This window comes from Euphorbia lathyris, chromosome 10, assembly GCF_963576675.1.
Source record: "Euphorbia lathyris chromosome 10, ddEupLath1.1, whole genome shotgun sequence".
Classification (NCBI taxonomy): domain Eukaryota; kingdom Viridiplantae; phylum Streptophyta; class Magnoliopsida; order Malpighiales; family Euphorbiaceae; genus Euphorbia; species Euphorbia lathyris.
In genome coordinates this window covers 20,288,399-20,314,319 of record NC_088919.1, presented here as the reverse complement: position 1 = coordinate 20,314,319, position 25,921 = coordinate 20,288,399, and the positions used below count along the sequence as shown (strand labels likewise).

At 36.5% G+C, this 25,921-nt stretch overlaps 2 protein-coding genes across 6 annotated transcripts; one reads left to right on the top strand and one right to left on the bottom strand.

Annotated features, from left to right (window-relative positions):
• The first annotated feature begins 1,890 nt into the window (after positions 1–1,890).
• Positions 1,891–9,104, top strand: LOC136208740 (SEC12-like protein 2). 4 transcript variants are annotated; one of them, XM_065999885.1, is made up of 12 exons: positions 1,906–1,970; positions 2,064–2,102; positions 2,227–2,545; positions 3,304–3,398; positions 4,314–4,464; positions 6,133–6,224; positions 6,328–6,427; positions 7,749–7,824; positions 7,949–8,069; positions 8,158–8,271; positions 8,386–8,450; positions 8,752–9,104. In XM_065999885.1, exons 3-12 carry the CDS (start codon positions 2,243–2,245, stop codon positions 8,844–8,846), a joined length of 1,212 nt encoding a protein of 403 aa, XP_065855957.1. In that variant the 5' UTR covers positions 1,906–1,970; positions 2,064–2,102; positions 2,227–2,242; the 3' UTR covers positions 8,847–9,104. The 4 variants fall into 4 exon arrangements, with proteins under 4 accessions (XP_065855955.1, XP_065855958.1, XP_065855957.1 ...); XM_065999883.1 differs by lacking the exon at positions 2,064–2,102 and having other exon boundaries at positions 1,891–1,970; positions 2,103–2,545; XM_065999886.1 differs by lacking the exon at positions 2,064–2,102 and having other exon boundaries at positions 1,902–1,970.
• A 3,320-nt stretch (positions 9,105–12,424) lies between these two features.
• Positions 12,425–25,430, bottom strand: LOC136208964 (uncharacterized). Of its 2 annotated transcripts, XM_066000278.1 has the most exons (26): positions 25,050–25,430; positions 24,410–24,522; positions 24,150–24,276; positions 23,711–23,809; positions 23,563–23,631; positions 23,320–23,454; positions 23,180–23,248; positions 22,311–22,363; positions 22,036–22,195; positions 20,610–20,774; positions 19,918–20,002; positions 19,574–19,807; positions 19,356–19,450; positions 18,814–18,856; positions 17,812–17,969; positions 17,398–17,508; positions 16,578–16,646; positions 16,327–16,470; positions 15,707–15,781; positions 15,454–15,630; positions 15,252–15,337; positions 13,830–13,884; positions 13,619–13,744; positions 13,387–13,500; positions 12,894–13,010; positions 12,425–12,795 (listed from the first exon to the last, which is right to left on the bottom strand). In XM_066000278.1, the coding sequence occupies exons 1-26, from the start codon at positions 25,164–25,166 to the stop codon at positions 12,730–12,732; spliced, it is 2,862 nt and encodes a 953-aa protein (XP_065856350.1). In that variant the 5' UTR covers positions 25,167–25,430; the 3' UTR covers positions 12,425–12,729. The 2 variants fall into 2 exon arrangements, with proteins under 2 accessions (XP_065856350.1, XP_065856351.1); XM_066000279.1 differs by lacking the exon at positions 25,050–25,430 and having other exon boundaries at positions 24,150–24,268.
• Positions 25,431–25,921: the final 491 nt, after the last annotated feature.

The window sequence follows — 25,921 nt, the reverse complement described above, 5'->3', positions numbered from 1 at the left end:
TATACCATGGTGCATGTTGTTTGCGGATGATATTGTGTTGGTTGATGAGACGAAGGAAGGAGTGGAGAGGAAATTGGAACTATGGAGACAAACTTTAGAATCTAGAGGCTTTAAGTTGAGCCGAAATAAGACAGAATATTTGGAGTGTAAGTTTAGCGGCCTTAGGAGTAGGGAGGCAGTGACAATCACCCTAGATGGGAGAGTTGTTCAGGCCTCGGATTGCTTCCGGTATCTAGGATCTATTATCCAAACGGATGGAGAAGTAGATGGAGATATTGCTCACAGGATTAAATCTGGTTGGACGAAGTGGAAGAGTGCTACGGGTTTCCTTTGTGACCCCGGCATGCCTAATAGATTGAAGGGAAAATTCTACCGCACGGCAATCAGACCAACATTGTTATATGGTACGGAGTGTTGGGCAGTGAAACACTGTCATGTCCATAAGATGTCGGTGGCGGAGATGCGTATGTTGAGATGGATGTGTGGTCATACGAGAAAGGATCGGGTGAGTAATGAAATAATTAGGACAAAAGTAGGGGTTACATCTATTGAGAATAAAATGAGGGAAAACCGACTAAGGTGGTTTGGCCATGTGAGACGTAGAGCGCTTGATGCGCCGGTTAGGAGGACCGAAGAGTGGCAAAGGGATGTAGTGGTGAGGGGTAGGGGAAGACCTAAGCAAACTTGGAGGAGGGTGATCGAGAGTGATATGAGTTTATTGGGGATTGAGGAAAATATGGTAGTGGATAGGACAGAGTGGAGGGAGAGAATTTGTGTCGCTGACACGACTTGATTTCACGGTTTTATATGATGGTTCATGTTAGCCGACCCCGAATCATTTCGGAATTAAGGCTTTGTTGTTGTTGTATTATATGACCGTTGTAGAAGGAGATGGGATTTTACTCTCTTTCATAGGTCTTACATTGTTGGGGTTACCAACAATTGACATGTTATTACTATGTAGATTAAATGAGGTTAAACGTATGTCATTTATGGGGTTTAGATGGCTACATGGTTGAACACTAAGTTGGTGGTCAAGTCGGCCAACTTCAAACACTGGAGAGGGCTCTAATCTATTGTTGAAGATGATATATATATATGTTTTTTAATAATTAAATAATTAGAAATTGAAAAATTAATAAACAAAAATCAATGATGAGGACGTTTATTTTCAAATTAAAATATTGGCCTAATGCATACCCAGCCCTCTAAAGTTATCCGTTTTGTTCATTTAACCCCCTCACCTTACGGGACAACCCTTTAACCCTCTAAACTCCATAAAAATGGTATTTCTCACCCCCTTAATTTGTCCAAATTTGTCATTTTACCCCTTCTCAACTCATAGAATATCCTATTTACCCCCTTAACTCCATAAAAGTGGTATTTCTCACCACTTATGATCCTATTTACCCTCTTAATTTCATAAAATGGTATTTCTTATCCCTTTATAGTAGTAAAAAAAGTTGAATGGAGAAAGAACGAATAAAAAATACAAATAACAAGAACATTAATATAAACAAGTTAAATACATTATATCTAGGGATAATGTACCGAAATGGGCCTATGATTTTTGGGGAAGTATCAATTTAGGTTCCACTTTTATGGAAAACATAAATATAGGTTTAACGTTTAAAAAAAGTTATCAATTTAGGCTTCGATAACGGATTGTAAGGGGTGAAAAATACCACTTTTATGGAGTTAAGGGGGTAAATAGAACATTCTATGAGTTGGGGGATAAATGGACAAGTTAAGGGGGTGAGAAATACCATTTTTATGGAGTTTAGGGAGTTAAAGGGTTGTCTTGTAAGATCAGGAGGTTAAATGAACAAAACGGACAACTTTAAGGGGCTGGATATGCATTAGGCCTAAAATATTTGAGTTTCATATGCTGAAATGCACAAGGCCCACAAAAGTTACCTTTGTTCCAAATCTCTGATGAATCGTCTACCCGAGGGAAGACTCTTTTGAAGGTCGGTTCATTCCTCATAAATCGAAATTCCTCTTCTTCTCTAATTTCTTTCCATTGTTTTTAATAAAGCTTTCATTTTGTGATCGCTTTGTAGCTCTGACTTTCCCATCCCAAATATTGTGCTTGATTCCAGGTTAGCATAATTTATTGGTTGAATTAAGAATTTCGCAATTTGGAAGGTTAAAAAGTTTCAGCTCTGTTTTGTATCAATTGCTGAGTGGCTAATTGGTCGCCGTCGATTGGCGATAATTCTACAGTCTCTTTCACTAGGCAATGGGGAAGAACAAGAAGCCGGATCCTCCCAGCTTGCAAAAATATGGCATTCCTTTCTACTCTGCTGCTTTTGTTCCCTACAACCAACTCAGATCCAGACTCCAATCTGAAAATCCTATCGAGTCCCACGACGAAGATGCAGATTCAGCTAAGGATTCCTCTCCTCCTGCACCTTCGCAGGACATCGCTAATGAATACTACGCTGTTCTTGCTGGTGGCGGCGGCGAAGGACGCAGCGGCATTCCCAACGCTGCCGTCGTCGTTCATTTCGATTTTGCCTCCAGTTCTCTCTCTGCTCAACCTGTATGTTGAATTTTCTGCTTATTTGAAATTAGTCCTAATTTTCATATTTGAATAACCTTCCCAACCACGATTTTTATTTTTTTATTTTTTTGAGCCATTTCATACAGTGCAACTCAGATTGAAGCTAACATGTAACCCTGTTTATTCATATTTGATGCTAATACAGCCTATGTACACTTAATTTCAACTAAGTTTGTCTAGTTGCTTGACATTTGTGATACTATTGTCAAAATTTAGGACTTCAGTTAATTTGCTGGGCCACGACATGCTCATGATCAACAGTATCGTGTTTAATTCCTAATGTTGGAGTTCAGTTACTGATCAATATTTCAGTTCATATAGTGATTATTGTATAATATAATTGATGATTTGAGTTGTATCCATTCACTACGATCACATATTGGCAATTGCATTACACAATTTCACAACGTGATGCATATAATTTTATCTGTTTATTCAGATGTAGTTTATCAATCAGAGAATGTTAAAGATGTCATCTCATAGATATTTCCCTCTAGGATCCATTAAGTTGAATTAGGGTGATCTTTTTGTAAGAGAATATCTGGCAACAATGTAGGCGTTTCACATTGCTCTGTTCTATAATAATTTTTTGCTTCATATTTCGTGGTACTAGACATGCTTCTGCAATTTGCTTTAGCTTGGCAGTCTGACATCTAAATATGGCATATAAAGTCAAAAGTTTCATTCTCTTATGCAGATGCCATCATTGTGTACGATTTTCTTTTCTTGTGTTTCAGGTAGCAAAGCTTGGAACTGGTTCTGATTTGCCTTATAGGATGGTTGTTCACCCTGGTGGAGATGGACTTATCTGTGCATTGCCAAAAGGCTGCCGGTAATTATTTTATTGACTGGCTTTTACTCTTCTATTCTCCTTACAAGATTTTTAGGATAATTACTTATCTTAAGCCTAAAATGAAGTGAGGGGGAGGCCCTCGTGTACTAAATGTAATGGGTACATGAACAATAAATTCTTGCGAAGGATAATGGTGCGAAACTGGATTATATTTTCTTCTTTCTCTCTCTTTTTTTCTCCCTTCAATTATGAGCTTACTTTATCTATTTTTGGTGTCTGTATCAACTGAAATTTTATGAAGGGTTAAGTTATCCAAATCATCTATTCAGATTTGTATGCCAGTTACTTTGCTATTTTGTTTAATGACCTCTCGGACACATTCAATGGCACTATCTGTGTAGCGTCACTTTGTTCTATCACCCATCCACACAACGGTGAGGTCCTTTAACTTTGCCTTTGCTTTCAAGAAGAAATATCAGATGAGAATATTTAGGTGCACCAGTGTGAGCTGTGAGAGGACATAAGAGCAATTTTTTTTTTTTAGCATTTATAAGATTTTACAGATGGGCAGTCTCATCAGCATTAAAGTATGGTTGATGCTTATGTGATAATTGTTATCAGGAGAAGTTAAATAGGAACGTCGAGGACTGACTAAGGATTTCATTTTTTACTGCAGTAAATAGGAACATAAAATACATCTCATGGACTCACTATGCATTACTATTTTGTATGGAGTAAGTTATAGTTCTAATGTTGATACTCTGACTAATAAGAATTTCTGGACTAATGTGGATACTTTGACTAATAAGAATTTCTGGATCTTTCACTCACTTTTTTCCCCTTCACTTTTTAAGGCAAAAAAAAATTCTATCAATGTGATCTTTTCTTGTAGATTGTGTGTAGTTTACATTTATTAAAAGATTATTGATATATTACATTGGTTGTTTTTTCTAGGTTTTTTGAATGGGATTTAGTCAAGGAGAATGGAGCCTGCAAGGTTGGTCTAAAAGAGTCAGAAAAAGATCTGAGCAAGTTAGAAGACATTGGACAGCAGTTAGCATTGGCCTTTAACAGTGACAGTTCTGTACTTGCAATTGGTGGCGAGGTAGAAAAATTATGCATCTGTTAAAATTTGAAATGAATTTGCTGCATGATGCTCATTTTTTGGTTTCAAATACAACAAAATAATAGTTAAAGGTCCACTTCATATTAATATCTGACACACCTCCACACGCGAATGGCCACTAGGCTTGAAGCGTGCACAACAGAGCCCATATTACCATGTCGTGCAATTAAATCAACAAATGGGGCTGCCGGGAATCGAACCGTAGACTCTGATACCATGTTATTGAACTAATTGAACTAAAAGCTCAAGCTTATAGTTAAGGTCCAAGAATAGTTTTTATTATAATCTCTGACACATCCCCTCAAGCAAATGTCCCTTGCCTTTAACTATTAGCTTAAGCTTTTAGTTCAATTGGTTCCATGACATGGTATCAGAGCCTCTTGGACCAAAAGGTCGAGGGTTCGAGTTGTGACAACCTCATTAATTTGTGGAATTAAAAACACATAGTGGGATGGGCTTGTGTTGTACACGCTGCAAGCCATTTGTTCGTCAGGGAATGTGTACTAGCCCCCATTGGAACTCCCATAGGGGGAATTTGATGTTCCTGCGGCTCAGATGAGTATTCTTGTTTATATCGCTAGTCCTAGGAGCATTTGCTTGTGGGTGTATGTCGGAGATTAATATAAGATCTATGATTGAGATTTAACTATCGGCTTGAGCTTTTGGTTTAATCGGTTCCATGACAATTACGAAGTTGTAACATGAGGATATGCCTAGTACTATATCATCGTTAATTTGCAAAAGAATTTTTTCTTTTAGGAATGCATGTTGGAAACTGAAAACTATTACACGTTTGGTCCAAATTGGTGGAAAAGTAAGCATTATTTATATTCTAGGAAGAGGTTGTGGCCCTTACTAGATTTTGGGAGTTACAAATTTTTCCTTCCTGCTATGGTCGGGACTCTAAAGTATTATTTTACTTATTTTGCTCATTTTTCTGGGCTTCTTTTCCATGTTGAGAAAGAGAGCTGGATAATGAAAGGGTGGTTGACTGGGGGTTTAACAAAACGGTTGTATCAAAGAACGTCCATGGATCACATGAAGTAAGCACTAGCCCTGAGAATGTCAAACATCCCTGCAAAGTAACATAATTCAGAAAGTAAAGTAGAAACCCTTGAACAAGCTTAGTTATGTTTCTAAAAAGTTTAGATATAGTAACAATTTGACTAAGTTTGGTTTTTAATATTATTATTGAAGGGAGAAAAACAAATGAAAACCCCATAGATGCAAACAAGTAGGCTTTGGCTGTAGATAATGTGCAGTGTGATTGAATTTCACACTGATGATGAATTTTACACTGATTATCTATCTGAAAGGTTCATAAAATTTTGAAACACATTCTTCTCATCTTTGTCTAATTTTTTCTCTGATATGTGTTTCATTCAATCTTGGATAGATACTGCATGCATAAATCCACATCCATTGATATGTATACAATTATACTTTGCAAGATGTTGAAGGTTTTACCATCTTCATAGCTAAGACATGCCTTTCGAATACTTGCCTTTCAAATAAGTTGCTAGGATAACTGATAGCTGAACACCTTAGATCTCATGTCCTGCTTCATAGCATGGTGATTTCACTATAGTAATTGCTCCTTTTTCCTTCATAGCATGCAATATGATGCTATAAATTGTTGCAGTACAGGATGGTAAATTAAGGGTTTTCAAGTGGCCCAGCATGGAAATTATTATTAATGAGGCTGAAGCTCATGCGTCTGTGAAGGACTTATGTTTCAGGTACTACTATAGTGGAGTGAGAGATCAGATCTCTAGTTCCTGAGCAGGCATGTGTGAACAGTTTGTAATCCACTTATACTGATACAACATAATTGTTTTGCAGCCCTGATGGGAAATTTCTTGTTTCCTTGGGAGGTCGTGGCCCTGGTAGGGTTTGGGATCTTACTTCTTCAACAGCAGTGGCTTCTTTGTCAAGGGAAAATGTAAGAACTAATTAACAGGGCCTTGAGCTAACAGATTGCTTTGTTATTATGGTTTCTGATCGAGAAGGTTGTCTTTTTCTTGCCCTATTGCAGTCATATTTGGTTATTATTGTTTTCATTTTTAACCAGTGAAGAACATAGAATTGCATTGTTGTAGTTCAGGATTCTGTGGTGGATTGTTAGATCATTTGTGGACCACCAGATGGCCCAAAATTGGTTTTGCATATAGACATATCACATGTTTCCATTTGGATTAACTTTCAAAGCATTTTTCTCTGTCAATGAATGTTGACATCATAAAGGACATGTATGAGGGAGCATGCACGAGTGTACGCACCAGTGTTGGGAAGAGTGAAGAGTTCACTATTACGATTGGAGTGCATCAAGGTTCTGCACTAAGCCCATTTCTTTTTGCCATCATTATGGACGAACTAATGAGTTCACTTCAAGATGGTATACCATGGTTCATGTTGTTTGCAGATGATATTGTGTTGGTTGATGAGACGAAGGAAGGCGTGGAGAGGAAGTTGGAACTATGGAGACAAACTTTAGAATCTAGAGGCTTCAAGTTGAGCCGAAGTAAGACAGAATATTTAGGAGTGTAATTTTAGCGGCGATAGGAGTAGGGAGGCAGGGACAATCACCCTAGATGGGAGAGTTGTTCAGGCATCGGATTGCTACGGGTTAGGCGAAGTGGAAGAGTGCTACGGGTTTCTTTGTGACCCCGGCATGCCTAATAGATTGAAGGGAAAATTCTACCGCACCGCAATCAGACCCGCATTGTTATATAATACGGAGTGTTGGGCAGTTAAATACTGTCACATCCATAAGATGTTGGTGGTGGAGATGCGTATGTTGAGATGGATGTGTGGTCATACGAGAAAGGATCGGGTGAGTAATGAAATAATTAGGACAAAAGTAGGGGTTACATCTATTGAGAATAAAATGAGGGAAAACCGACTAAGGTGGTTTGGCCATGTAAAACGAAGAGCGCTTGATGCGCCGGTTAGGAGGACTGAAGAGTGGCAAAGGGATGTAGTGGTGAGGGGTAGGGGAAGACCTAAGCAAACTTGGAGGAGGGTGATCGAGAGTGATATGAGTTTATTGGGATTGAGGAAAATATGGTAGTGGATAGGACAAAGTGGAGGGGGAGAATTTGTGTCGCTGATCCGACTTGATTTCACGGTTTTATATGATGGTTCATGTTAGCCGACCCCGAATCATTTCGGGACTAAGGCTTTGTTGTTGTTGTTGTTGTTGTAATGAATGTTGATCCGCTATTAAATGTTTCTTCTGCTATTGATTGTTCTCTTACCTCCAGGATGAGGTTCTTGCCTCTTGCAGATTTTCTCAAAGTAGTGATAGGACCCAGGTGCTTTTTGTTACTTCAATAACAGGTAAGATATCAAAGTCAAGAGTTATTTTTCTTTATTGCAATGGTTGAAATGGGGTTATGCTTTTATTTCAATTTTCCTCATTTTTCATTCTAAAAACTAACCATCAGAAACATTGTTCACATAGACAAAGGTGGAAGTATTGTGACATGGGATGCAAGCTCATGGAAGAGGATTAGTTCAAAGCGGGTAACCCGTGACCCTGTTTCCTCCTTCAATGTCTCACCTGATGGCAAATTCCTCGCAATGTATTAATATTCCCTTCCTACTGCCAAGTGCTTGGGTTCATTTTGCAAACATCTTATGATTAAAATTTACTCCTTTCTTGATGGGCAGGGGCACAATTCAAGGAGATGTATTGCTTATAAGTTCAAGCAATAGGCAGGTTCAAGCAGTGAAAAAAGCACATCTTGGCATGGTGACGGCATTGGCGTTCTCCCATGATTCGAGGTTAGAAGTTATAGTTCAAACAATGTTGTTAAACATTGGTTGGAACTTTTAAGTTGGGTTCATACCCTTGGAGGAATATCATGCAGTAGTGAAACATGTTATGTTTGAATGCAGGGCTTTGATATCTGCATCCATGGACTCAAGTGCAAGGGTGACGGCAGTTGAAGAAAAGAAAAGTGGTATGTGGTTCTACACTTTTTTTTATTATTATTCTTTTTTGGTCGAGCCATTGATTAATTGTTGCAAGGGTTAGATAGATTTGGTAACCTATTAATAGGCATTCACATAGAGCTTGAGTTGGTTGTTGTCATGTATATTCAGAGGATATATGCTGTAGAAAGTATGTTACGCCCGAAGAAGTTTGGAAGAGAAATTTCAAAATATGAAACATGTGGAGAAAATACTAAAGAGGGGGGAAACCATTTTTTAGCATCATCATATTCGGGTTGAGTTGTTTAATCTCCTTATCTTATTATGCAGGAACATTTAGCTTGTGGATCATTATACTCCTAATTTTACTTGCAATTGCTGGGTATGTCATGAAGAACGAAGAAGTTGTTACTTTTCTGGGCTAGAGTTAAGTGGTTAGTTGGTTAGAATTGCTGATTTAATAATTGTGATGGCATAGAAAGAGAGTTATTTAAACATTGTATATGAGAGACAGTTTGGAGCATATCATATCATATCATATGATGTTGGAGAACAAAAGTATAGTCACTCTTGTAGAACATACTATCATAAGTCACATCATCTGTTTTGGGTTGGGTTGGGTTGAGTTGAATAAGTTGATGTTTACTTTATCCACTTATACGATAGGTAGGTTTTTGTTTTTTGTTTTTTTCCTGTTTGCTTTTAATTGGTGTTAGCAAATTGGTCACGAACTTAAGAGACTCACAATTAAGTGTGCATATGTACTGCAAAATAGAGGAAATCGCCGTAATAATATGAATCAAGTAATATTCAAAGAACCATATATAGTCAGGTTCCAATTATGTCATGTACAAATGATTTTCACTCAAAGTAACCATAACCATAGGCTCCATCCGTACATGTAATTGGTCCAAAAAGTTAATGATGTTTCAACTATGAAACAACTCTATTTTATTTTCAACATTAAAGCACAATCGCAGCACTCTTATTTTAATTTATGAAGGTAAAACTTGGTTGTTTACTTTTCTTAATGGCCTCTTGTCCTATGCAGAATCTGTGTATCAGTGAACTTTTGAATGGCCTCTTGTCCTATGCATGTTAGAGCTTGCAAGCACAGGAAGGAACAAATAAAAAATAGGGTAAAATCATAAGAAATTACATGCAAACAGAACGTCCTATTTGGGCGTCCCTTCAAAATGCATTTCCCCTTCTGGGGTTCAGATGACAAAGGGGATATTTCGGTTTATATGACCTAATAATTCCTCCTTGGTGAAACACAAGTCCATCTGCATTAGATAATCACGTATGACCTCCTCATCCCTCGTCAAATTCTCAAAAGAGGTCATTGCTTCTTGTTTACTGGTTTTTTATTCCAAGAAATCTGAAAGGAAAACCCTCCGGATATAGATCTCCCTTCACAGTCTTTCTTTTCTTGTTTGTAAGAAGCCTAATCCATAACCAATTAGGCTTATAATCTTTATTGCTTGAAGTTTTGTCGGCAACAAAAGACTTCCGATTAGAAGGCAGTTTTTGAAGCCAGATAGTCATCCACCCCCTCCCTCATAGATAGCGTCCGTATATGATGAAAACGAGGTCCGGTCATCTCTATTTCCAGATCCTCGCGGACTTTAATCAAACCAAGCAAGTCCATCGAACCATTTGGACACGGTTGCACCGGACATATATCAAATTCGTTCAGAACATTTACAACACCAGGAGAGAAAGGGATAAAACCCCAAGTGGTCTTCGGACGCCTCCATTAGACTTGCCTTGGAGTAGGCAGAGCAACTCCCAAACGTTAAAATTCTAAGTATTGCAAGATAAGCTCTCTACTAAAGAAATATCATCCAAAAAGGAAGGTTGTTGGAAATTTTTAGGCTTATGAACCAACTGTTTTTTAGATTCCTGGTTAGAAGCCTCTTCAACACTGGGTTTCTTACAGCCTATGGCAGAAATGGAAAAGAAACAACGAAAGATCAAATAACTTACTTGAAAGGAAAAGAGAGAGCCTGTTGAAGAAGAAGAAAACACAGCAGAAACAATCAGGAAATACGAAGAAAAAATAAAAAAGAAAACCCATGAGCCTTTAGAGGCAAGAAGAAGAAAGGCAAACGGCGGAAAGATGATCCATTTAAAACTCTCAACGATGAAACAACTATCATTCAAGCATCATAGTTATTAAAGGCGCAAGGCGCACTAAGACGCAAGGGGGGTCCTGGAGCCTTGGCGCACTAAGATGCAAGGGGGGTCCTGGAGCCTTGGCGCAAGGCGCAACTTAAGGCGCGCGCACGAGCGACTCGAGGCGCACCAAAAAAAATCATAAAATCATAATACTAGTCACAAATAGTCAAATACCAACAATAAAACCATAAAATGCATGAGTTAAGTTCTAGTTAACTACTAAGGCATAAGGTCGGTTGCGATATGTGTAGTAAAAACTTTCGATCTTTGTATTTTCTGAACTTAAAAAGCCCTAAAATACCCTAACCCTAAAATACCATCAAAACCCTAAAATACCCTCAACCCTACCCTAAATTTACATTACCCTAAGGTAGCCAAGGCTCGCGCCTGACTGACCAAGGCGCTAAGGCTGGAGCCTTAGCTGAGGCGTGCCTTAATAACTATGTCGAGCACTCACGCCAATCAGAGGAGAAGAGAGAAATGATTGACAAGCCACCTGCACAGCAGGCCAAAACAAGTCCCATGACCCCCGACTTCACGCACAAGAAATAATACACACGTTAAAAAACCGAAAGCAGAAAATTCAAGCACCAAACACTCCTTTGTGCCGAACCCTAAAGAGTACGGTTTTTTCCTAAAGGGGGAGGGGAGCATATGATATCGTAAGAAATAAACAAGGACACTCCTAAGACTCGAACCCGTGACCTCTTAGTCACACGACAACAACGTTTATCGTTGCGCCAAGGCTCGCCCTTAAAAAATACCAAAGTGATAACCAGCAAAATTTAATACAAAGCCAAACTAAAATCCCACTATAGTTAAACAAAACCCAACCATCATCTGTTACCATATGTTTCAGTTCCCCCAGACATTATGGTTATGATTATATCTGTTGTTAACATGGCATTCTCTTTCCTCAACTGTCTATATAAATTGTAGCAAAAATAACGAGCTTCCCATAATGCATTGAACCTTAACATGGAGTTTGTGCTTGCTTCCACCTAGAGAGAGAGGAAGTTCCGTTGCTAAAAAAACAAAAGAAGGGGATGATCTAGTGTTCCACACTAGAGAGTTTCGATTAGACCATAAAACCTAACACGTCAGTGTGTTGCTTAAGTGTACTCGTCAAGTTAACTGCTCTTCAGGGAAGACTTCACGCTGAGTGAAGAGGCAACTCAACCTGTTTTTTAGTGAGCTCCTCGAGTTGGGTTTAAATTCAAGAATTAAATTTGTTCAATACCATATTTACTATGGAATCTAACTTTTTAATTTCCAAAATCATCGTTTTTGGAGTTTTCTCTTTCTAAGCATTTACTTTCTCTCTCCTCACCAAACAACACCTAAATGACATCAAAATTGAATAATTAAAATTTCTTAGAATATCACAAGTCTTTGAATTTTTCAATTTTGAGAAATTGAACTCTGAAGTATAATCACAGATTATGCTTCTAACGGACTAGTTTGTTAGTTACCAAAACTTCATTTTCTAAATGTTTGTATATGTTCCTTAATTTGGCATGGAATGAAGATATCACACATTGTTGGGACCTATAGAGGGCTTAAATGGTCAACTTCAGTTCAGGTCAACAATTAGCAAGTGAAGTGTATATATATATGGCTATAATAGAGTTGGCTCGAGCAGGAACAGCTTCTAATTGGTTTAATGTATAAACCGCATAGGATGAAACAAGCACCGTTTCACCCTGTCACTTAATGTTTTCAAGGGAAAATTACAGAATGAAAATCACGTGGTACTATTATCCAAATCACTGGAGGAGAAGAGTCAGGGGATGAATATGGAACTAAATAAAAGTCATCAGTATGAACAGGAAAGCTAATTTTCATTAAATTATAATGTGAATCAAACAAACCTCATATCCTGTCGAGATGTTATTTATCAGTAAACCATAATCCTACAGTGTTACCTAGAGGTGAGGTGATTGAAGAATCCATACTGTACTCTACGCCGTTCGTATTTACGAAATGCCAGTCTCTGTCCTTTGTATTAAAAAGAGTAAATTCCCTGTAGAAAATTGATTGCTAGACCAATGTACAATTCTTGTTAGCAGATTCTGTTGAACTACCCAGAGAGCCCGTGCTGTAATGTATGTGGCTTCTCACAAAAGTTCATTGGCGTTTCCTTTGATAGAGAGAATAGCCAACTATAGCAGACATCAAGAATGTCCATAGCACCTGCATTAGAGGCTCACCTTTAACCTTACTCCCAAAGAAGAATAGGCCACAAGATTTTATTGAAATCATGTCCAGACCCTATAAGGTATCGCACATACCGTGTTTATGGTCTGCCATCTTTCCAGCCTCTTTATTCGAGATTGCATATCTTCAATTACACCTTCTATAGGAGCACCATCCCTTCTTGGTGAAGATTCTGAAGCTGAGCAGTTGCCCTGTCAATTTGGCCACACTATTACTTTGTTTGCTATCATGAAAAACTAGAGCTTTATAACATTTCAATTATCTGTTGGCGCTCAAAACCTTCAACAGCACTAATCACTTTAAATACAGACAAAAGATATGAAAATAACCACATTATATATGGTGTTTGGAATCGGTGAATAAAAAGTTGAGGCATGTGCCTGTTCACAACAGGCTCCTAGATGCATGATAAAACCCAGGGCCATTTCACTAAAAAGAATAATCAATGCAAGTAGATTTCCAGCCTTCTCATTTACAAGCTACTACTCTTACCAAGTCCAGATTACTATGCAAATGATCCTATTTTAAATAAGACGGTGCTTGTCCTTTCTAACCATTGAAATATACCTGAGATTGTATAAATTCAACAAGCTCCTGCAATCTTGCAGTTTGTTGACTATGAATCCCGCTGGAACTTCTTTCAGTTGCTGGTAACCTCTCCAAAATAATTTCAAGGTAGCTCTGAAAGTACAAAAGAGGCATTCCAGTAATGATGTCGAAACAAATTGCCCCGTGGCTCAAACACCAGTAACAGTACAAGCAGACAATGACTGTTAAAGATACATCTATGGAGGCAAACCTTAGTTGTATATGAACCGTCTAATTTAAGAGTTGAACCAGCCACCGCAACAGCTTCTCTGTTAACACCTTTTATCTGTAGATAAGGAGTAGCGACATCCTCCAGGTGATCAACCTCAATGAGAATCTAAAAGTCAGAATTAAATCAAAAACTTAGACCACGCCAAAAGGTGCATAGAAATTTTAAACCCACACAATCCACAAAATATAACCTTCCCATCCTGGTAAATAACTGCAGAGGCTTCAATGTAGGCCACAGCTTGATACCTAACATTAGAAAAATAAAACTTGGATCACTTTTGCATGGACATATTAGCAGCAAAGCCTCAAAAGAAAAGCATAAAATGCTAAAAAATAGCATAACAACATGAATAGTAAAAACTGCACCCTTCTCAAAACATTGATACCAGATTACTACAATTAATACCATACAGCAATTTTTCAGATAATGAAGTTTCCAGTTCCCATAGTCTCTAGTTGTTCAACGCATTTGATTGCTTGGAAAATAATTATTTTGCAAATTTCCACATCAGAAACTGAAAAGTTTCTCCTAGATGTTATGAAAATCAACCAAGAAATGTGTTCCAAGCATTTACTGCAGAAGCTCTCAGTTAAAATGTTGATCAACATTTCAAGTTTGCAGAAACATCAATGTAATACACTTCATATAATTCCCTGAATACAATTGCTCACACAAGTGTCATGCATTTCAGATGCGCATGAACTGTTCAAAAATAGTCATACATTAGAAACATAAACCAAATTAATTGCAGCTTATATCCATATTCATATTGAAGACCTCCCGAGTGATAAAAAAATTGAGTGTAAATTTACACCCTTATGAAATCTTCATAAGCACACTTAAAGCCAGCATCAAAATCATGTTATGTTCATCACTGTTATACCACATGTGATGGAGAACGGGCTGTTAGGGCCAATATCTTAAATCCTATTCAGGAAAGGCCCAGGGTGTGGAAATTTTACACAAGGAGGGGCAAGGGCACTACAGGACAATATAGTAATTAGTTACTGAAAGTTAGTTATGTGAGGGTGCTGAGCTGTAAAGGGAAAAGGGGAATATAAGTGTGTATGTCTTGTTGTTCGGGTATTGGGAATTCTGTTATTTTGTTGTTTGGCTGCCTAAGTGGAGAGGCTCTGCCATTTTCGGTAGAGAAGGGGATTGAGTGTGTTCAATCCATTTTATCTTTCCTTCCTTTAATCTACTGTTTTGTGAGCTAAATACTAACTTGTTAGGAGAGTTGCACTTACTTTTCTCTATCAACATGTTAACTACTATATATGAAATTAAAATAGTTTATGTTTTGATGAAAATCTCAGACATATGATTATAAGCAAGACTTCACAGTTTGTAATGGCAGAGAAAAAAGAGGAAATGATATAAAGGTAACAGGGGAGAAAAGCCGTATTGAATGCAGAATCATTAAGTACACCCCTTAATAACAGCCAACGAAGTATTCATAATCATTACATGCATAAACAGCATGCAAAAATAAATTGTAACAAATCTACAGTAGTTTCTTTGTCTCACTATAAATGTATAAGTAAAAACATTTTCTCAACAATGTTCAAAAACTAAAGAGAATTGTACTCCATTCTGTAAGTAAAAAGCTTACCCAAGGTTTAGCAGACCAGCAACAGTGCTAATGCTAATATCAAAATCCACTTTCGGTTGAATGATAAAATTCCCTTCTCTTATAGGCTAACACAAGTTATTTGAAAAGTATGAGTCAAATATATACTCGGACATCAAAGAAAGAAAATATATAATAACAAGGACAAATCTCTTATACAAACTTCAGTGAATTATGTACAAACCTCACGAATCAGCAAGGCAAATCTACCCTCGCAAATTCTGACGCGTATACAATCATTCTCAGCTAACTGCCCATTAGCATGAATTCCAGGGAGCCGCAAGTAAATATCAATGAAATTTTGAACAGAACTATAGAGCTTCTCATGATCAAGGATTTTCAAGATATCTTGATAAGCCACCTTCATAGATTAGAAACATAACTTAATCAGATGAAACCCACATTACAAGAATAGCGAAATCTAGCAATACACTTACTTGTGTGTTACTCTTCAAAACAAATAATGAACTCTCAGGGGAAAGCACCGGGTCAAAGTCATTCCGAATTTTAAGCTGCAATTATCAGAATTAAACATGAACCTTAAAACTTTCCTTCTGAAATGCAACATGATTAAATCAGCATTAAACTGAGAGATGCATGATGAACCAGGATAAAAAGGAACACAAAGACATAATAAAAGCATAAAACATGAACATGTTTAGCAGTAATAGGAGAGACCAAAATGGTTTTGATCATCACGAGAAGCCTCACAGAAGGCATTTAGCAGTTTTATTGAGTATGGTAGTGATTTTGACATTTTTATTTATATTAGTTTATCATTCTCTGTTCATGATGATTTATTCATTTGTATATTAATTGATAAATCATGTGATTAGCAAAGCGACCTTTCTTTTTCTCTATGAAGAGAATTCTAAGTCTTTTCTATTTAATGTTGCGCAGTAGAAAAGACAGCTTTAGATATGGTAAGTCTTGACATCTAATTAATACATCTCAGTGAAGTTAAAAAAAATTGTTGGCAAACCAAAGTTTATGATCTTAGCAACCACAATAAAATCAACAAGAACAACAAAAAGGAGAAGCTTTGATGTCCACTAACATGTGCATGAACAAGATGGGGCTCAATATGCTGCTGGAACATCGGGAAAACTGTCATCATGATCTCATTTTGGGACATAAAGCACCCTGCTCTACTTTTGTCCCTCTGAACCCGAGATATCAGATGTGAATGAACACCACCAACCTGATTTGCAGAAACAAAGGTCAGTTACTCTTTCATCAAAAACGAAAACTTCACACTTACAGGTTGGAAATAAAACACTGAGAATCAAGGGTGCAAAGTCATCTTACAACTGCAATCCACAAGTCCAGGTTCTTCCGAATTTCTGGATGCAGAGCATAAACCCCTTCAAAAATAATCTGGATAATTGAAAAATTTACATCTAAAATTAGACTTGTTTAAGTGCAGCAACCATACACAAATTTAATAATATTAATATATTCAACAGTGGTAATAAAGGATTTCAGTTGTGACGGCAATATCCGATGCACTGAGATGGAGATACTTGCCCAGACAAATATTTGTTCATCTAAAGACCCTTCTTGAAACTTGACAAAACTCATAGCCACCAACATTTCATCTCTACCACACAATGCAAATTGCAAGCACATTGGTAACTGGTTGGCACTTAAACTAGCAAATTTAACATTTTATCAATGAGATATTTCAGGACTTCTTTATATGGTGCCTTTCCCTACCATCACAAGAAATGGGAATTTGGCACTCATGATAAAAGCAAGCAGATACCAGCTACCATCAATTTTGGACATCCTCAAAACTGTGGGAATAGCAAGCCCGTGACATGGTGGTAATATAAGAGTAAATAATTGGAGCCTTTAAATTTCGAATTTCATGATCATTCATTACTTGCCATGCAATAGAGTATGGAAGCTCATTTTTTGTAAATTGCACTTTTTTAGATGGATTTTTAAATGTTGCTTCATGATGGTTTTTCTAGGAGGCTTATAGCAATCTTTCCTTGGTTATCCCTCCCTCCAAAACAACTACCAGATTTTAAGTTAAAATGGTAACAAAAGCACACAGAATCAGAATATCAACCTAAAAAAGGCAAGTTCCAATAATGAACATTGAAAAAATGTAAAGACAAACCACGCCGCATTCTTCTGAAACTTCAAGTTCTTTGAAGCCCCTTCGAGCATTAGTCTCCAAATCAAATATGGGAACTTTAGTCCGTCTGCCATTCCTTATGTCATTAATATTCTGTAACAAAAGATACAGATGAATGCCATAAGAAACTGAGTTGAACAATCAGCATCCATAGCAAAAACCCATTGTAATCAGGAAATAAAGAATTGGAATGCCATTGTAATAAATAAAGAAAAAAAAAAAATCTATTAAACCATTAGACAAAGTTGATCATTTTAATCTAACACCAGTTGTGTTGAAGTTTTGAGTCCAAATTTCAGTTTTCCCAGCTAACTTGTCATTGGAACCACTTAAGAAGGCGGGTTAGAATCAATGTTAAAGAAGATCTACACACAATTTATTTAATTAAGATCTTACCTTTGCGAGCAAGGGTATATCCAGAGAGCGAAAATCATCATGCTTAAAATTCTTCACTTGTTCAGATATGAAGTAGCTTTCCAGGGAAACTACTTCGCAACCAACAATATTTGCCATTTTATGAGCCAAGCTAGTCTTTCCCGATCCACTTGGACCTCCTACAACAAGAAAAAGGAAATCAGGACTGCTCAACAAAGACCAGAAACAGCAGGAGACACTAGTTTCATCAATGTTAATTATTTTGCTTCCTGTAGGAACTACTCAAATAGTCCAAAAGTGGTTGGCCTTATCTTATAATGCTACATCTTTTTCCATGACACCCAAAATTGACCAATTTATCCAGAAATGCATTAATTAACAAATGAAATCTATGCATCTAAGCACATGCATGTCTCTTCGTGTACCCTAATTTTCAAGAGATCCAAATCGAGGCCATCTAAACTACAAAAGTACAAATAGATCCATTGCAAATTTTTGTCCATGATCAAACTGCAATGAGAAGCATAATTTGTGACAAAATGGACATCGACAGAAGCAGTATAGCATTGAAGTAAATAGGTTCTCCAATCTCATATTCTCATCAGCTTCTTCAATATCAATCCTGAATCTGACTGCAATTCTTTCATTTACATGACATGTAGAAGCTGACTTTTTAGCAATTTCCCATAGCAAATTACAGCCATTTGAATGTTTAAATTCTCACACTAATGTTCTGCACCTATGACTGTTACCTTATGTCAAAGCTATCATACTGCAACAGTATGCTAAAAGAAGGTTACATGAGTAACATACAAATTTATTTCAAAAATTGTCACATCAATACTAGATTTTTATATTGTTTTCATCCAACACAAGCATGTAGTCTCTTTTAGGCTTCAATGTTTCCATGAATTTTGTCCGTGTCAACAAACAATTTGAATTGGGAAAGGGCTATGTGAACTAGCACTTCAACAAAACATCAACTGGACAAGAAGATGGTATGAGAGGCTGGTGATGTATTACCAATTCCAACTATGATAGGAGGAACCTTTTTCTCCAACAAAACCTGAAACAGTTAAAAAGATGCGTCATATTTAACACCTTGACATTTGCACAGTAATCACCTTGGCCAATGAAATTACACTCATCTCAAGTTGGATGTCTTTATCAACCTATTCTTGCCTGTATTAGTAGAACAGAAAGTACTACTACAGTTGTCTCTCTTTCAATGTTTTATTAACTTATTTTAGTTCTTACAAGTTGCTTGAACTATGATATTACGAACCTTTTTCTCCAACAAAGCCTGAAACAGTTAAGAAAAGTTGCATCATATTTAACACCTTGACATTTACACTGAGCACCTTGGCCAATTTGACTCATCTCTTGTTGGATGTTTTCATTGACTTATTTTAGTTCTTGCTGGCATCACTTGAACAGCAAGTAGTACTTGTCTCAGGTTTGAATGTTTTCTTAACTTATTTGAGTTCTCAAGTATCCTTTGAACAGCAAGTAGTACCACACTTCTCTCTTGTTGGATGTTTTCATTAACTCATTTTACTTCTCACCTGTATCGCTTGAACAGCAAGTAGTAGTCCTCTATCTACGTCATATGAATCAGGCATTGGAACAAGCATCATGGTATCCCTGAAAGAGGAAGAATCTGCGGTTGCTTCATGACAGAAGTCTAAACAAGAAGATATAATGATAACATTTCCACAATACAGTTGCTTAACAAGAGGAAAAGAAAAACGATATATCATTTAGGTTTATTTAGGAGACTTACCTACAGTTGAGCTTCTACTGTGTGGTGGATCAAGTGATATGGTATTCCAGGTTGCTAGAACAGGCTCCATTTGAGATTTTGTTGGGGACCGGGTCCATGGTTGAGATAGATCCTCTAACCGAGTAACAATACTAGAAGTGGTACGGATAGGCCTTGGGGCAGCGATTGATCTTCCTTGAGTAGTAGTCACAGGAGTACTAAACAAAGGCGGTGGCGTACTCAGACGAGGTACAGCTGCAGAATTCAATAATTAGAGAAAGCAACACGGAAAACAAGAAAACAGGTGTATAGAAATAAAATGACTATGATTCCGCAGTAAAAAACATCTGGTGCCAGTTCCCAACCTTTTCTCTCAAGAATCATTTCCAAATATGACTGGGTAAGCCATGGTCCATTAATGCCCATTCTCTGTGCTTCTGCTCCAACGGTCTATAGAATAGTAGAGTATAAGATAAATTGCAAGTTTGATCAACAATCCTTCTGGCACAAAGTGCATAACCAATTAAATTTCTAATTGTTCAAAACCAAAAGAATCATGCTAACAATCGTGATATCTAGAATAAGATTGGGCATTAAGGCTTTCTGAACTTTCTGTCACGGCACAAGTGTTACATGAAGACATAGTATAATAGTATCCTCATACTCAAGGCATACGATTTTAGAAGAAAACTTTTTTCAAATGTCCAAAAATTCGAAAGTGTTCATTCACTTGGCTGATAAAATTTGGAGAAACCTGTTCATATCTACATGAAGAAAGTCCTACAACCAGTCCAAAATAGATATTCATATTCCTCGCACTTTCAATTTCTATTGTTTAAATTAATTTTTCACCGATGTATGGTGCACCTATTCTAAATGCACGGTGCTATTTATAAGGAACTTCTAATTCGTGAATGTACAATGCCAATAAATATCTATTATTTTCACCACTAAACAGACTCCAGAACCCAAAAAAAAAAAAAGGAACACATCAAATCACATTCTAGTCATCATCCACCGTCTTGCTGATATCCTTCAAAATAGACATAATCCATACCTTCCTGTTCATGCCCCTCAACACCATAAATGTCTCACTAAGAGTATCAATTGTCTCCAATGACATTGAAAGATTCCCATTACTAACAGAAGTAGATGACCGTTTATAACTGACTACAACAGTGTACCCCAGGTCCAACAAACCACCAAGTGTCATTTTTCCAACCTGTGTCAATATTAGAAAACAAGACAGTTTAATGAAACCAACCAAGTTAGAATCCTACTTCCAAAACAAGACATAGCAACCTAATTTTTCAAAAGTTCAAAGTATGCAAACCCACTTCTAAAATCACGTTGCAACTCCCGCGTTGAAAAAGAAAATCAAATTCAAGGAAGCAGGAACCAACAGATTTGAAATGGTACTAAGAAATGGCACTGCAATTAACTGTCTACTGCCAGTTTCATATAAAAGTATCTACTGGAATGACAAAAAAAAAAAACCTTTAAATCCAGGATCCACATTACCACATGAAATTGCCTACATTGAGCGCGCAGAAAGCATAGTTGTTAAAGGCGCACCTTACGCAAGGCTCAAGGTAGTGAGCCTTGATTGCACAAGGAGAGGCACAGTTTAAAAGGCTCTCGCCTTGTGCGCCTCGCCTAGGCTTCGGAGCCAGAGTCAAGGCGCGACTCACTAACATGTGTTTTCTTTTTACTGTTTTATGTTAATATCGCTATGAAGTATGAACTTATCTTGGTGTTTTGACATTTAGTATTTATGTGGTTTTGTCTTGTTTCTGTGGTCATAAGTGTGTTTTTTTGGTTTATGCTTTAACTAGTAATAGTGTATTAGTGATATTGATAACAAATATTGATATGCTTTAACTAGTAATAGTGTATTAGTGATATTGATAACAAATATTGATATGCTTTAACTAGTAATAGAGTATATATATTTATTTATTTTTTTGTGCCTCGTGTTCCTCATGTGAGCGCCTTGCTTTGCACCTTGAGTCTAGCCTCCGGGACCCCTTAGCGCTTTAACAACTATGGCAGAAAGATTTATGGAGACTATACTGTCCTTAAAAGCCTTAGAAACTCTCTTGATTGTGATTTTTTCCTTGAACTCAAAAGATAAGAATGTTAAGCAGCATAACATACACACAGGTAGGTAGTTTATGTGAAGCATGATCAAGTTACACAGATTAAACTGCATATTATACTAGTTGAAGCTTTAAATCTTTTAACTTTAAAGGCAGTAGAAAACAGTCTTACAAACCATTCTTCATTTTATAAGTTATTAAGCCCCAGAATTATTTTCAACACAGAAAAAGAAAATTATGATGTATCTGGAAGGTAACATTTGAAGCTCATTTCTCTCGACTTAGAAATGTAATTGCATCTGAAACACAATATCACAATCAAATTAAACATTAACTAACTTCACCGTCTATATTTGTACCAGAGCTGCAACCAAGGTAACTTACCTCAAACTCAGCTTTTGGTCTGATTATGAAATTCTTGTCCACAATCCTCTGGTCCCCAAGTGACAGATAATATCTAATACCAGATTGCCGCACCTTGATCCAGTCATTGATCCGTGCTTCTTCACTTGCTGATGGAGCTCTAAGGTACATCTCAATAAAACTGAATAGAAGACAGTAATGATGCACTATCACTCACAATTGATGTACAGGCTAATTTGTTCTCCTTGTATTAAAATCATGGTGAGAAAGAGCAAGAACTTGGAAGAAAAACTCACATATCTATTTGTGGTTCTGTTCCTTGAAAAGGATATGTCGACACATCTTCAGACTGTACAAATAATAATTGCTTAAGTTTATTAAAAAAATAACGAGAAAGTATTAAGAAACACAAGAAAATATGATCCCACAAGCAATATGAAAGAAAAAAAAATGAAACAAGACATGCGCCTTCCTTCCATTTTAATATAGCCTAATAAATAGATGAACCACCCCATATCTTTCATGTTAGAAAAAGAAAGGAAAAAAAATCCACTAGGTAATTTAATTCTTCTTTATAAAATTACAAAGGTCAGAAGGTCCCTCTTTCTGTGTCTAGTTAAAATCATATGTTATGTAGTCACAAACACAAGATACACTGCTAGCAGCACAATCATACATCTACAAAAATAAATAAATATGAGCAAGGTAGAAGAACAGTAGCTCAGATAACCACAATTGGCATATGCATTATCAAAGAAAAAAATCTAAATGCATAGCAGAATTTGTAGAGAAGTTTTTTGTCCAATGAACTCTTCTAGTAACTTGAGAAAATTTATAGTTTTGTAACACTATTACAACTTAATATATCAGCCAAAAAATTTCACCAAAGAAAACTTTAGTGACTGGAATTTACCTGATTCTGTACATTTCATTAAGTAGAGAGACAAGAAATCTCATATATTTTCGTCAATCATAGGAGACTGTATTTTCAATGCTATTAATTGCAACACCAGAAAGAATAGGTGCATTATAAATGGATATAACTTTTCAACCAATTCATGAACAAGTACCCTACTCATACAGCTAAAGCCCAAAAGTAGCACTTCTCAAGCATAGAAATGATTAAGGTACACTACTGAAAATGGAAGGCTGAGCAAGTACAAACCTCACTCTTGCATTTCAGCTTGTAAATTGCTTCTCTAAATGAAGAGACAAAGCTATTGTTTATTCGAATCTGCGAAATAAAACCATAATATCATCAATTAGGAGTTATATTCTAAAACATAAGAACATTGCAACATCAACCTGTGCATGATGAAGGTCTGGCTCAATGTGTTTCCTAAACAACGGGAAAATGCTGTCAATAAGGTAATCTAGTGAACAAGAATCTCCAATGTCATATCGAACTTTTGAGAGAAGACTAAAATGAACTCCACCAACCTGATGCACCAGCCATATTTAGAAAGTGATCACAGATGTTTAAGAAAAATATTAACTTTAAAGCATGTTCAGACACAAAATGCAACTCCTACGGATATAAAAACTTACCACAGCCACCCTAATATCAAGCAAAGAGCGCAACCTTGCATGCAACGCATAGGTGCCATCAACTATTACCTAAGAACAAAATGTACAAATGTGAAAATTCCAAGGAAGTGTTAATTATTATTCGTAACAGCTAGTCACTGTGATTTACCACTCCAGATGAAGAATTCCTTATTTCTTGGGAACCAATACACCTCTTTTCTTGATAATCAAACACTGGTATTGTAGTATCCTTACCAATTATCAAGTCCTGTGTTGGACATAAAGCATATTAAATACATCAACATAAAAACTGTGTATGAACTCTGAAGCAAGGCAGGTAACCATTGATCAACTTTAAAGTTTAAAGCAATATAGGGTGCTGCAAGCAGCACAAAATTGCCTTTTATGCCTGCACAGTATATTCTTAATTACCATAACATAGTTGCGCTATAACAAATCAAGATCTAACCACTATTTACAGAGGACAGAGACAGTCAAGGTTCATAAATAGGCAAGCTTTTTGGATCACTCAATAAAATTCAACTCAAAACTGCCAAAATCTATTGATAGATATAATAACATCTCCAAAGTCAAAGGCGAATGCAAACCTCAAGATTGTGGACTAATGCATCAAAATCAATTGAATTCAAATCATTCCCATCGTCAACTCCATTACGATAATTCTCCATTGATATTACTGTGCAACCAATTACAGATGCCACCTTCTCTGCTAAGCTTTATGGATCATCAAATGAGAACAGAAAATTAGAAAATGTCAAAAGAAGATGCAAGATGCTTCCTTTTATTGCTGCCAATGTTATTCTCAGCATAAATATAATAATCAGTAAAAAATTAACAGCACAATTACCTTGTTTTGCCCGAACCACTAGGACCTCCAATGCCAACAGTGACAAGACTGTCTTTTTTCTCTCTAAGTTCTTGTATAGATTTTATTAACAAGTAACATCCATGGTCAAAAGACTGCAACTCAACCCAATAATTAATCAAGCCTAACATTTCCAAGAAAATGAATTGAAAACTTTGATATTATAAACCAAAAAATGTTCCCAACAAGTACAAGATAATACCAATATACATTAATAAGGATGTGAAACACGCAAATAAAAAGTGTTTGGAGAATCCGGTATCAGTGAACTGTTGGTTTCTTAGTATGATCAATTTCTCAAAAACATACATAATGAACATCAACTTTAACGATTAACAGATTATGAGAACCTATAGAAGATATCCAATCGTTTCTAAATTTGATCTCTGAAGACCTGAAGATAAACCTTGATGTTGACATGCAAAACTTAGATTGCTCAACGCATAATTCAAACGTAGAAGTAAATTAAACGAATAGATAACTGCATATTCAACTAAAAAACAGAAATTATGACCGTCTTCTTCCGAATCCATCAAGTAAGCGATTACATTGCAACCATTATTTCAACAAAACCTCCAAAAGTAAAAACAGAACAAGAATTGGTGTTAAATAGGAGTGGTACCACGTGAAGAGGAAGAGATTGGAGGATGGAAGACGAAGAGGATGAAGTGGAAGGATGCTGTTGAAAATAATCGCGGCCTCCTTCTTGGAAAACTCGCTGAACAACATCATTATCCATATTACCAAGAAGGAGTATATCGCAACCCAAACCTAAATGGATCAATGAATTTGCTTTTCTTGCACTTAATTTGTGTTCCTGGGTCGCAGATCAGTTTCAGGCGAATATTGAACAATTAATTAAAGAAGAGAAATCAGTAATTTCCATTTTCTTTCTTTTATTCTTTAATTTGTTAAACACACTTTGCTTGCAAGTATCTCCCGCTTGTTCTCCTCTAGCTATTTTTTTTCTTTTTCTCTTTCCTCTTATTCTTTATCCCACCTAATTTTCTTTTTTTCTTTTTCAAAAAATAATCCAAAATACAAAAGGCGCCTCAATCTATATTCTTCGTAACAAAATAATCTCATAATGTTAACCAAAAAAAAAAAAACTCATATTACTTTCCCCACAAAAAAAAAAAAAAATCTCATATTACATTCAAATTTACCATATGCTATTGAGATTTACTCTTTAAGTACAAAATAGTACAATTTTATCCTTCACGTTTCTAAGCAAAATCAAGTTTACTCCTACCTAAAATTTGAATAAATTGGCCTATTTTTACTTAACTTGTTATTTAACTCGTCATATTTTTACTTTCAAAACTTAATCAAATAGAAATACAAGTTCATCACAAAAAAAAAAAATCTAAAATGTTTAACAATGGTACTCAACCTAGAAGTGCCTCTTCCGGAGCAATGATTGGGCTATCTTAGAACTGCTATGGATAAGAGAATTCGCATGCAATGCTCACTTTGAAGAACCTCATTAAAACT